This window comes from Setaria italica, chromosome I (assembly GCF_000263155.2).
Source record: "Setaria italica strain Yugu1 chromosome I, Setaria_italica_v2.0, whole genome shotgun sequence".
NCBI classification, from domain to species: domain Eukaryota; kingdom Viridiplantae; phylum Streptophyta; class Magnoliopsida; order Poales; family Poaceae; genus Setaria; species Setaria italica.
In genome coordinates, this window is record NC_028450.1 from 7,380,054 (window position 1) to 7,393,809 (window position 13,756).

At 46.6% G+C, this 13,756-nt stretch overlaps 2 protein-coding genes and 1 long non-coding RNA gene across 3 annotated transcripts; 2 read left to right on the plus strand and 1 right to left on the minus strand.

The window, feature by feature from the left end:
* Positions 1-735: 735 nt before the first annotated feature.
* Positions 736-3,219, plus strand: LOC105914643 (receptor like protein 3). Its single transcript, XM_012846976.2, has one exon. It carries the CDS (start codon positions 992-994, stop codon positions 3,113-3,115), a length of 2,124 nt encoding a protein of 707 aa, XP_012702430.1. The 5' UTR covers positions 736-991; the 3' UTR covers positions 3,116-3,219.
* A 118-nt stretch (positions 3,220-3,337) lies between these two features.
* Positions 3,338-4,512, minus strand: LOC111256161. Its single transcript, XR_002676185.1, has 2 exons — positions 3,810-4,512; positions 3,338-3,703 (listed from the first exon to the last, which is right to left on the minus strand). It is a non-coding gene; the product is annotated as an uncharacterized LOC111256161 (long non-coding RNA).
* A 6,097-nt stretch (positions 4,513-10,609) lies between these two features.
* LOC105913918 (receptor-like protein 2) lies at positions 10,610-13,601 on the plus strand. The gene has a single exon (XM_012844248.2). The coding sequence runs from the start codon at positions 10,664-10,666 to the stop codon at positions 12,773-12,775; it is 2,112 nt and encodes a 703-aa protein (XP_012699702.1). The 5' UTR covers positions 10,610-10,663; the 3' UTR covers positions 12,776-13,601.
* Positions 13,602-13,756: the final 155 nt, after the last annotated feature.

The following is a 13,756-nucleotide window of genomic DNA, read 5'->3' on the forward strand; positions in this document are numbered from 1 at the left end:
GCCACGTTTTGTTTCTCCAACCTGTCTGTGCTTGAACAAATTTCAGGGTTTCTTTTGCTGTCCAAGAATTTACAGACTGCAACTGCACTATCAGCGGCGAGGTGCTCTCCAATTCTTATGGAAGTACCCTTTTTTTTTCCCAAGAATCAGTAGTCCAAGGCTCCAAGCAAGTTCACTCTACTACATCTCAAAAAAAGCAAGTTCACTCTGCTCAATGCAAACTTGTGGCAAATTGCCATCGCCGTAAAAGGCCGAAGCAATCTCCTTGGCAATTACATCCACAGAGTATCGCATCTTGTTCACTTCAGCTCAGTTCATGTGAGACAAGCTGAAACAAGTCACAAAACAGTAGCGAGAATAAACGTGCAGATCATGCTACACACCCAAGAGGAATCCAGCAAGTTGGAACTCAGTTTGCATTGACCTAACGACCACATAACTGACGCAAACCAAACTCTACTCTCTTTTTCAAACTTACCACTGGTCCAGCACCCAGTTACACACCATGAACGAAGCTGCGCGGCCGGTGATGTTCGAGGTGGGTGGCGACTGCACGCGGCGGTTTCCTGGTTGTCATCGAGTGGTATGAAAGCAACGGACACGCCAAGACTGTCCTGTTCTTGTTTGCCATATGGTCCTGACATTGCCTGTAAACATCAGTGGTTCCAGTAATTGGAGAATACTCAAAACAAAGCTAAAACCAGTGGGAACATTATGGACCTTACCTCTGCTACTTCATCTTGCCAGTGCTAGCCACAAGTAACCGAGTTCAGTCAAGAAGAGCACGTCTCTCCATGGTCCATCACCTCATCGTTTTCTCTGTCATGTGCACAACAGAATACATGTGATTGTTATTGTTTAAGGTCGGTGCTTTCTGGAAACTCACCTGCAAATTGCAGCATATAAATCTGTCACAGTTCCACGAGGAAACACCATGAAGCGAATACCACATCCTGTCATCCTCCAAAAATAGCGGCAGAGCTTAAGGGCCATGACTTTCATTGGCCTCGCTCTCGGTACGCTGCTGCTTCTTTCCATGGCCTCTCTCGCCTCCTCATGCAACGAGCAGGAGAAGGCCTCCCTCCTCCAGTTCCTCACGGGGCTCTCGCAGGACAATGGCCTCACAGCGTTGTGGAAGAATGACATTGATTGCTGCAAGTGGGAAGGCGTAAGCTGCAGCGGCGACGGAGCGGTGGTTGAGGTCTCCTTGGCTTCCAGAGGCCTTCAAGGCTGTATCTCACCATCCCTTGGTGACCTCTCTAACCTTCAGAGCCTCAACCTGTCGTGCAACTCCTTCACTGGCAGCCTTCCATCGGAGCTTCTGACCTCCAGTAGCATCGTCGTGCTCGATGTCAGCTTCAACCAACTCAGCAGGGTCCTGCAACCACAAGAGAGCAACTCTTCAGTGACTAATAACAGGCCACTGCAGGTATTGAACATCTCAAACAACTTGTTTACCGGAGAGTTTCCATCTGCAGTGTGGGAGAAAACAAGTAGTCTGGTTGTGCTCAATGCGAGCAACAACCAGTTCCGAGGATTGATACCTTCATCATTCTGCATCAGCTCATTGTCGTTTGCAGTGCTTGACCTTACCCACAACAAATTTAATGGCAGCATCCCGACCGGTCTAGGTAAATGCTCTGCACTTAGGCTACTTAAGGCAGGATACAACAGCCTCAGTGGGCCACTCCCTGATGAACTCTTCAATGCTTCCTCATTAGAGTACCTATCATTTCCCAACAATGGTTTACAAGGAGTGATTGATGGCGCACGCATAATAAACCTCAAAAATCTATGTCACCTTGATCTTGGCAATAACATGTTAATTGGCAAAATTCCAGACTCCATAGGTCAGCTCAAAAGACTACAGGAGCTCCGCTTATCCCGCAACAACATGTCTGGGGAGCTACCATCAGCTCTGAGCAATTGCACAGATCTTGTAACAGTTAACCTAAAGATGAATAAGTTCAGCGGAGAACTTAACAATTTCAACTTCTCGAACCTGATCAATCTTAAGATACTTGATCTTTTGGGAAACAACTTCACTGGCACAATTTCAGAAAGCATCTACTCTTGCAGCAATTTGACTGCACTGCGGCTATCTTCGAACAATCTGCATGGGCAACTTTCACCGAGAATAGGGGAGCTGAAGTCTCTTGCTTTCCTATCACTTAGTTTCAACAATTTTACAAATATTACAAACGCGCTTCGAATCCTCAAGAATTCTAGTACCCTGACTACCCTAATTATTGGGAATAATTTCAAGGGTGAGGCCATGCCAGAGGATGAGACAATTGCTGGTTTTCAGAATCTTCAGTTTCTTTCGATATCTAATTGCTCATTGTCTGGAAAAATACCTCTCTGGCTATCAAAGCTCAAGAAATTGCAGGTGCTGTTGTTGAGCACGAATCATCTCACCGGATCAATACCTGCCTGGATCAAAAACCTAGAGTCACTGACCACTCTAGACATATCAGATAACAGACTGACAGGGGGGATCCCAGCAGCCTTAATGGATATGAAAATGCTAAAATCTAACATGACTGCAACCCATGTCGATACAAGTTTATTTGAACTTCCTGTTTATATAGCTCCATCACTTCAATACCGGACACTCCCCGCTATCCCTAAAGGGCTCTTCCTAGGTAATAATAAATTAACTGGTACAATCCCCAAGGAGATAGGTCATTTGAAATCACTCGCGAAACTCAACCTCAGCTTCAACTGCTTATCAGGAGAGATTCCACAGCAGCTCTGCAGCCTGAAGAACCTGCAAGTGCTAGACTTGTCTAGCAACCATCTCACAGGTGAAATCCCATTGGCACTGAACAAACTGAGCTTCCTCGCAAAGTTCAATATTTCTAATAATGACTTGGAGGGGGTGATTCCAACTGGAGGTCAGTTCGATACATTTCCAAATTCAAGCTTTGAAGGGAACCCAAAGTTACGTGCTATTATGGTTAATCCGCTCTATGGCTCGGTTGAAGCATCTGCAGTCCCTAGTCTCTCCATGGAACAAGCAGATAGAAGGATCACCTTTGTGTTTGGTTTTTGTGCTTTCTTCGGTGTAGGGTTCCTTTATGATCAATTAGTCTTGTCAAAGTTTTATGGCTAGTCTCAGTTTAGCTATGAAATTGTGATTGTATTTTGTATATGCGGCTCCACCTCTGGTTGTGGCCACATCTATGATTATCGAGATTACCAGAGTTGCAAACCATATTATGTTCCTGATGACCTAGCATTGTGTCAACTGCTTCCAAGTCACAAGAAAGGAAACATCCACGCTCAAGATCAACCGGGTGAAAGAGAAATAAAGTAAATGCATCAGCCAATCAGGTAAACAAAGATGTTCTCTCCCATCATCACAACCATTAATTCTCCGGGTCAAGAAGACACTGGGCTATATTAACATAATTGCTGCCCAAAATCCTAACCCTTTGTGCATTTGTCAACGAGTTACAGCAGCACGTCTGCACGTGATATGATATGACCAAGCCACCGGATTACACGTTCACACGAAATGGTGAACCCAGATGGTGAGGAAGAGGAATGGAGGTCATAGTTGTGTGTAAATTTTCTTCTGTGTTGATGCCGTGGAAAATCGCCGTGTTTTGAGTCCCAGATCTTCTTGTTTCGTCATTCCTGAATCATGCAACTGGATGGTGGATTGGCCTTGCTGAAATATATAGAGAACAGACGGTGCCTGCCAAAGGAATCCACAAATGTCAAAAGTGACTTGCCAACTCTCACAACTTAACTACTACTTTAGTTACTCTTACTCCAAAAATGCAACATAGGTGTACACACACCTGGTTTATTGAGCCTGAAGAAAAGCCATGGTGGTGGTGAATTTTGACCCAAGAGTTTCATTGACAGGCATGGACATGGTCGATGGAGGCGGCTTGTATCTTGGTGACATGTGGAATAGATTGGGAACTATGCCACGATGAGTGCTGAGCGCAGGTGTTGAGAACTCTCATGTAGAAGTTTTTGACATAATACTTTGATGGGTTGCAGCAGACTGCAATGATCCAGAAAAGCTGGTTGAGTCGTGTGCAACCTGCCTTGTAACAGTATACAGTAAGTGAAATAACGTGGAAGGAAATTAGCATACCAGGTCAAGAAGATAGCGTCGCCAAATTGTCCTGGCTCACCAATATCAGTCGCCATCGCCATTGCTGCAGGAAAGATACAATTTGATTGAGTCCACCCCTCAATCAGTACTATCCTTTTCATGATATAGATGAACCACTAATGATCTGGCAGTGGTCTCCATCCAGCAGCAAATTGAAGCGTCAGTTTTCCATGCTTAATTGGTCAATGACTTCTCACAATTCCTGTTTCTCTACCTGCTCCTTGGTCCGTACTTATCATTCATCAACAATAAACATACACTCAGGTAGTATAGCTCCAAGTTAGCCACTTTTCTGTAACAATGCCTTTGCAAATGCACTTGCTACTCAGATCAAAACTAGGTTTTTTCATGAGAAAAAACATCCAGAGAGCACCTCATTCCAGGCCATGGCTTTCTTTGGTATTTTTCTTGTGTTACTTCTTGTAGGAAGAATAGATTGCATATAATAGATGGATTGTATTGTATTGAGATCTCAGCCGGTATATATTAGAGTAAAGAGACTTGGGGGGCAAAGCTCCCCTGGATACATATGGCATCCTACGATACGTATATCTACAACTACCAAATATACTCTAACATCCCCCGCAGTCACAGCGGGAGCACCGCACATGGTGAGACTGGACAAGAAGCCGAAGGCAAAAGCTGACGGACTGACATCCCCCGCAGTGATAACATCGGTGCGGTGCGGATGCTGTGACTGGAGAGAAAACCAACGAGTAACTCATGCAGATGATAGCCCTTTTTGTTAGAGTTTGATCTCCACCGACTCGGTCCAACGATCGAGTCGGACCTTATCTCGCGCCCTGATCGGGGGCGCACAACCAACTCATGGTTGCGGGCTCCCGTCGCGCAGTGCTATAAAGAGTGAGGTAGGGGCTGGGGGCACACACGCTGAAGTTTGCCGCGCCCACTCGCCCACCTAACAGACTCGAGAACCCGATCTACTAGCACTGTAAGCAGCAGGAAGTTCCGCCGCCACCTGCGCCGCGCCGCCGCCGCCGCCCACACTCGCCGTCGAGGCCGCCATCACCACCCATGGCCGGCTCTTCTTCTAAGACCGATGGTTGTTTTCTCTGATCTCTGTACCATCTCTCTCTACCTCTTGGTTTCTCTTGTTTAGACCTAAGACAATGTTGATTAACCTAGATCAAGTGTTATACCCACTAGATGTGCTGTCATTGATCACTGGTTTGAGTAACTAAGTTAAGTGCTAAGCTAGTTGAGATCCATCACTTTTGTGCCGATGTTGAGGTAGACGAGCATGAGGACGAGTAGCCGTGGTCGAGGATGCCGTGCGTAGAGTAGCCGTGGTCGACGTAGCTGTCGAGGTTGTCGAAGACGAGGGAGCCGCACATGAAGCTGCGGATGCACGAGGAGGCGCCGTCAGGTTGGTGGCATGTACGGGAAGATGCCAAAGACGAAGATGGTGACGCATCGAGGCAATCGTAGAGGGGAGGGGGTACGATGCAGTCAAGCCATCAGGCAAGACATTCCTAGGTTTGCCAGGTAGGGAACGCATCGGGGATGATGGCACGCACCGGCGTTGCCAATACCAGACGTGCAAGGGAGAGTGCACAACCAGGCGCCATTGTATGAGGGACCAGTAGAGAAGGCCTCCATGGCGGTCGCAGCCGTAGAAGAACGGCGAGGTAAAAGATGCCGATGCAGCTCGCGGTTGCTGGAGTAGACGAATGAGGTGGAGATTAGACGGCGACGCAGGCGACTAGGTGGTGCTAGATGAAGCGAGAAGATAGACCCGGATGATCAGATGCAAGGTCTGATGATCCGAATGACGCGGCGGTGGAGCTCGAAGGAGACGGCGAAGAACTCGAACAGCCTGATGAAGACCATGCGCGTAAGGCGAAGCGACTCGTAGTCAATGACAAGGTCGTTGATGTGGTTGGCGGCGGTGAGGATGTAATGGCAAAAAAGACCACGAGTGGCACCGCTGCTTCCCGAAGAGGTGATACCGCGGTAGCCCTCCATACTCGGGGAAGAGGTGCGCAATAGGAGGATGAACGTCACGGGAGCTGGGTGGATCACGCACATCGGCTGATTGGACCGAGTATGCGCGAGGTGAGACTACGATGGGCAAAGTCAGCGGAGGTGTCCCGAACAGTGGAGGTGATGACGAGCCGGCGGAGGTCGACATGCGGACGAAGCAGTGAGGAAGGCGATGCACACGGACGTCCCTTAGGGCGCCATCCATCTCACCAAGCCGCACAGTCGGAGACGGGGTAGGAGCTGGTAAAGTCGATACCGATGTTAAAATAGAGGCGAGAGGTCGATGGGTGGTGGGCGACGCAATCCCGATCTCTAATCGGGCAAAAGAAGAAGACACAGCAGCATCTCATGTAGCACCTTCGGGTGAGCGTAGCACAGGCCCTTCATCCTCCTCTTATCTCTTTCCTTCTATCACCAATCACCACGGAATAGCATGCGAGAGAGGAATCGACAGAGGCTCAAGATGGCCGGCGGACGACGATGGGGATGGGCAGGGTGGATTCGCACCAGGGCAATGGAGGATTCAAACGGTTGGGCGTTGCGGGTCCCGGCCGGCGGCAGCGGAGGATTCAGTCGGGTCGGGCGGCGTAGGTCCCGGCTGGAGGTGGGGGATCCGCACCAGGGTGGCGCGGGTCCCAGCCGGCGGCGGCGGAGAAATCCGCCGGGTCGGGCGGTGCATGTCCAGGCTAACGGCGGCGAGAGCTTGCGCGAGGCAAATGAGGCGGGCGGGGCGTAGCCATACCGCCGGGTGCGGAGGATCCTGTCAGAGCAGGCGACGCGGTGGGCGGTGGAGAGCCCTGTGCGACGCGGGATCCGGACGAGGGGCTTGAGCCGCGGCCCGACGGGGTGGCGAAGATGATGGGGCGGTGCGGAGGCGCCACCACGCAATCCGTTGGTGACGAGGTGGACGCACCGCGCAGAGGCTCCTACTGTAACCACGGCAACACGGGGTAGGGCACAGGCGCCGCATGGAGACCACGGCTGCCACCACGGCAGCGCGGGTCAGGGTCGTCAACAACGGCTTCCATGGCGAATGGTGAGGTACGCTTTGATCTGCTGCTACTGACGTTGGAGTACGGCGGATTAAACGGATCCGCCATGGAGACGGAGGGCGCTGCCCCTAGCGGAGGTCATGGGAAACCTTCTGGGGGGTGCGCTAAGAGGCCATCGAGGGGGCGATGTGCGCCATGAAGGACGGCCGGCAGTGCGTGGGAGGCAGGGGTACGAGCGGAAGTGGAAGGTTTAGCCTAGGATTTGAAACCCTAAACTCATGATACCATGTAGGAGGAATAGATTATGTATAATAGATGGATTGTATTGCATTGAGACCTCGGCCGGTATATATTAGAGTACAGAGACTTGGGGGGTAAGGCTCCCCCGATACATGTGGCAGTCTACGATACGTATATCTACAACTACCAAATATACTCTAACACTTCTCTCCATGGTCTCTCCTGTCACCTCATGCAATGAGCAAGAGAAGAGCTCCCTACTGCTATTCCTTGTAGGGTTATCATATGAAGATGGTATTACCATGCCCTGGTGGGATGGTAATGACTGCTGTGAGTGGGAAGGCATCACCTGCGATCAAAGTGGAGTGGTTATTGAGGTCTCTTTGGCCTCTAGAAGCTTAGAAGGAAGCATCTCACCATCCCTTGGCAATCTCAGGGGTTTGTTGTGCCTCAACCTGTCGTACAACTCACTCTCTGGCAACCTGCCATCAGAACTAATGTCATCTGGCACTATAACAAGTCTGGATGTGAGCTTCAACCGTCTCAGTGGGATCTTGCAAGAGCTGAACATCTCAAGCAACCAGTTTAAAGGAGAATTTCCATCAACAATTTGGGAGAATACAAGAAACCTGGCTGCGATCAATGGGAGCAACAACAGTTTTCAAGGATGGATACCATCTTGTTTCTGTATGAGATCAACGTCTTTGGTAGCACTTGACCTTGAAAGGATTTTGATGTCACCTTGGGGGGGTGTTTGAATAAGCGTACCTTGAAATTATCGCAACTTAAAACAAGTTTATCAATGACTTCCGGTATCTTCTGAGATGTTTCCGGAATTTCCGAAGAAATCTCCGGATATTTCCCGAGCTAGGAAAGTAAGTACTAATGTAGCGGAATTAAACTCTCTCTGCCAGAAATTGAAACTTCCGTTTTTAGCTCAGGCAGAGAGGACCCAAAAACTCAGTGTGAAAAATGAGCTCGAGATGTAACCAAGCTTAGTGTAGAGGCTCAATAGGTGTTTCTTAGCAGGACCACAAAGTTCTTGCACTTAACAAACATGAACACCTGAGTAGATCAACCAAATCCACAAGTTTAACAAAGAAAGCAATTGAGATCAAACTAGCAAGGAGACACGAGGGATTGTTTCACCGAAGTTCAGATTCACCACTGTGAATCCTACATCTCCGTTGAGGAGCCCATTGGAATACGAGTCTACTCAACTCCCTTCCAATGTGCTGGGTCTCTTTCAACCACTTTCCTCGTTTCCACTAGATGACCTTTTTTACCGTGGAGGTAAGATCGTAGCCTTCACAAACTTACCATTGCTCACCACACCTTTGGGAGCTAGCCGGCGACGCCTAACCGTCTAGGAGGCAAGTCTCCAAGAGTAACAAATGCTTCACTTAAAACTTGACAAGGCAAACCAGTGCTCAAGGAACTTAGTGCTCTTCTAATGCTCATGAATGGCTCCTCTATACTACCCAACTCACTAGATCTAGCAAAGATCACACAGCCTCACAAAGAGAGGTTGGGGAGAGCTATTTTGGCTTTAGTTCAGCTTAGAACAGGCAAGAAGCACACCAGCAACCTCAGAAGCAGCAACCAACCACTGAGAAGGGCGTGGGGTATAAATACCCCACTCCTCAAAAACTAGTCATTAGGGTGTCAGACCAAAACCGGAACTACCGGTTTCCCAAAACCGGAACTTTCGATTCTTCCAAACCAACTAGCCATTAGTGAAACGTGGTACCCAAAACTGGAACTTCATGTTTCTTAAACCGGAGCTTTCGATTTTGCCACTGCCTGACTCGACAGAGTGTGTACGTGTGACTTTTGTGTCTCTCATCAACTCACATAGGAAACTTGAGTACTTTATTAAATGATCATGTGATGCATCCCTCTTGATAGTACGACATACCTATACTCAAGATCAACACATAAAGACAATATTCCTCCTCTTGAGCTTCACCATCACGAATCATGCCATACTTGATCAATATATCCACTTGAGAGCTACATCCAACTTTGTCTCTTTGATTTGAGCACTTCATCCTTGAGCTAGTAACTTGGATCAATATTCAACACATATGAATGAAACCCAATTTTAGATCATAAGTCACTTCTTCATATGACTCAATAAACATTTGATGCATCCCATTGCTATATTTATTAAGGCTTGACTTAATACCTCGAAATCCTCCAAGCAATAGCCACTTCACCCTAGCAAAACTCATGGCTCAGACCACCATTTGACCAAACCTCGCTTAGTACCTCGTTGCTAATCCCTTGCTTAATTTCTTCATCCAATCGCTACTACATTGAGTCTAGCTTCATTTTGACATCAAGAGTGAAACCCGCTTGAGATCATATCTTATTTTGACTTCAATATCTCATTTGTAGATAACAAGCTTTTCATTTTATTTAGAGATCGAAGAATATCCCAATGTCATCATGCCTCTATCTTCACCTCAATTTGCGTGTCATATATTACACATACACATCGTGGAATCACACAATATTACTTGCTTATGACATTTATTTTTTGTTCAAACAATCTTGCAATATGAGGCTATTAACCAAGCCTCAACTCATCTTTAGCACCATTGCTAGCTTTCCATGCTTAGATGACCAATTCCATATGTCACACTTATTTATTTTCACCATATGAGCCTTTTACTATAATCTTTCCCACAAAGATTATTCATCAATAACATTACACCTGCTTACATGCTTAACGAGTGCAATAGACCTTTAATCTAGTTATCATTCAACCCACCAAAACCCACTAGGGGCCTAGATGCTCTTTCATCTCCCTCTTTTTGTTGATTGATGACAACCTTAATTAAAGCTTACAAAAGTTGTTGTTGACCTCCCACCTGCAGTTTTGTTTTGGTCTTGTAGTCACATACACTTGCTATCAGCTTTGCCATGGCGCTGATACCGCATCATCCGAGCTCACGTGATGGCAAGAGCACCATGATGGCCGCCAGGTCCGTACATTAGGCAACGCAATTAGAGCGATTGAGCTGGGTCCCCAAAAATTAGGGGCCCCAACTATTGGGCTTTAACTAGAGGTTAAGAAGATATTGGTATGTAATATTCGTCTTTTAATTCTATAACATGAGTACCTAATTTCATATTATAGTTCTTTGTATGCAAAAAATGCATGTATTTATTACTCATATACTGGAATCCAAATATATCTCGATCATTTGTATTTCACTGCTATAGTATATATAGGACTCCATTTCTTGGTTTGCTCCGGGGCCTCAGAATCTCTGGCACAGCCCTGATGGCCGCTCCTTCCATTGCCCTCGCAACTGTGCTGCTGCTTTCGTTAGCCTCTCCAGCCACCTCATGCTCCGAGCAGGAGATGAGCTCCCTCCTCCAGTTCCTTGCCGGGCTGTCAGGGCACAACGGCCTCTCAGCGTCATGGCGGAACGGCACGGACTGCTGCAAGTGGGAAGGGATCACCTGCAGCGCTGATGGCATGGTGATCGAGATCTTCTTGGCGTCCAGAGGCCTTGAGGGGAGCATCTCGCCGTCCCTTGCTGACCTCAGCAACCTACAGCGCCTCAACCTATCATACAACTCCTTCTCTGGCGGCCTTCCGTCAGAGCTGCTGACCTCCAACATCATCGTCCTCCTTGATGTCAGCTTCAACCAGCTCAGCCGGGTCCTGCAACAAAACCTCAGCTCATCAGTACCTGATCACAGGTCACTGCAGGTATTGAACATCTCGAGCAACTTGTTTACAGGAGAGTTCCCATCCATCCTGTGGGAGAATAAGAGTAATCTTGTTGTGCTCAATGCGAGCAACAACAGTTTCCAAGGATGGATGCCGTCTTCCTTCTGCATCAGCTCAACATCCTTTGCAGAGCTTGATCTTTCCTATAACCAATTCAGTGGCAGCATTCCGTCCGGTCTAGGTAAATGCTCTGCGCTTAGAGTACTCAAGGCAGGCCACAATAACCTCAACAGGACACTCCCAGATGAACTCTTCAATGTTTCCTCATTAGAGTACCTCTCTTTTCCCGACAATGGTTTGCGGGGAATACTTGATGGTGCGCACATGATGAATCTCAGAAATCTGGCAATCCTTGATCTTGGAGGTAATATGCTACATGGCAAGATTCCAAATTCTATAGGTCAGCTCAAGAGATTAGAGGAGCTCCATTTGGAGAACAACAACATGACTGGGGAGCTGCCATCAACTCTGAGCAATTGCACAAATATCATAACGATTGACCTCAAGGGCAACAACTTCAGTGGAGAGCTTCAGAAAGTCAACTTCTCCAACCTGAGCAATCTAGAAGTATTGGATCTTCTATACAACAACTTCACTGGAACAATTCCGGAAAGCATTTACTCATGCAGCAACTTGATTGCATTGCGGCTATCTGGCAACAACTTACATGGGCAGCTTTCACCGAGAATAGGCAATTTGAAGTCTCTTGTTTTCCTGTCACTTGGTGACAATAAGTTTACAAACATCACAAATACGCTTCAGATCCTCAAGAACTGTAGGAATCTTACCTCCCTACTTATTGGAGCCAACTTCAAGGGTGAAGCCATGCCAGAAGATGAAAAATTTGGTGGTTTTCAGAATCTTAGGGCTCTTTCCATATCTGAGTGCTCGTTGTCTGGGAAAATACCTCTTTGGCTATCAAAGCTAAAGAATTTGGAGATGTTGTTTTTGCAGAGGAATCAACTCACTGGACCAATACCCGCCTGGATTAAAAACTTAACTTCACTTTTCCATCTGGACTTATCATATAACAACCTTTCAGGGGAAATACCGATAGCCTTAATGGAGATGCCAATGCTAACAACAGAAATTGCTGCAATCCATTCGGTCTTTGAGCTACCGGTTTATCTAGGCCATTCACTTCAGTACAGAATAATCAGTACTTTCCCGAAAACGCTGGATCTTGGTCACAATAACTTCACTGGTGCGATCCCTCATGAGATTATTCAGTTGAAATTGCTTGCTAAACTCAATTTCAGCTTCAACGCCTTATCAGGAGAAATTCCACAGCAGCTCGGTAACCTGACAAATCTGCAAATTTTAGACTTGTCTAGCAACCACCTCACAGGTGCAATCCCATTGGCACTGAATAACTTGCACTTCCTCTCTAAATTCAATGTTTCTCATAATGACCTGGAAGGTCCTATTCCGAGTGTAGGCCAGCTTAGTACATTTCCAAGTTCTAGCTTTGATGGGAACCCAAAGTTGTGTGGCACTATGGTTGCTAGATTATGTGGCTCAGATGAAGCACCTCCAGTCTCTGTTCCCTCCACCGAACAATCGATCAAAAGGATGGCCTTTGTGATTGCTTTTTTAACTTTCTTTGGTGTAGGGGTGCTATATGATCAGATAGTCTTGTCAAGGTACTTTGGCTAGTCGCAGTTTACATGTGGGTTTATGACAATTTTAGCGCTACTTGGTTCCTACTCAGGTTAAGCAACATTGACAACGGACATGATTTCAGCTGTGCGCTATATGTAACTCATTTTTATGTGTACAGAAACTGAGTAACTGGAGGGAACTTATGGGTCTGGGCACAGGACTGAGGAGTAACCCATCCGGTGCAATTGCAAAAACATCATAAGCTGATATAAATTGAAGTGGTCAAAATTTGCCAAGAAAAATATCATTCAGGTTTGGATTTTGAGCAGCTATAATTCCATCATTCAACTTTGTTGCTGTACAATAACACCACGCAGTTAAACCTTGATGCACTTCTAAATACAAGAAGAAACATTGCCTTCAAGTTTGGCAACCGACAATTATCAAGCTTTGTATAGCTGCAAACCATATTTAGATCCTGATTATGTTGAGACTGATGAACACTATGGCAAAATTGGTGATGGTGAGGAAATAGACTACAAGGACAAACAACCCTCCTGATTACGGCACTCATCTCTTCCTGCCTGATGCTGATGATCAACACTTCAATGGTGAAGATGGAAGTAATCCTGGGGCCAACCAAATGCAAGACAGAGGGACTTAGCTAATTTCTGGAGTCTCAGTTATATTCATGGCTTCCTTTTCTTCTGGTTCATGTAGCAGTGCTTTAAGTTATGTAGTTGGTCTCTTCCTCTATGGACTTTGTGATTGTGGATTTCAATCACTGATGTATCTTCCTTTTCAGTTGTGTTGTCGTTACCCACATGTCATTTCAATGTACGAACTTATTTTCAATTATGAAAATTAATGGCAACAGGAACACAGCCATTCTTAAAAAAACTCATTTCCATGTAGTAAGGATGTAATTTGAGGAGAGTTATGGGAAGGAGTGATCCATTAGGGGGAAATGGAAAAATAAAAAAAATGCAACTACGTAAGCTGATTCAAATTGAAGCAGTCTAAATTTGTCACCGA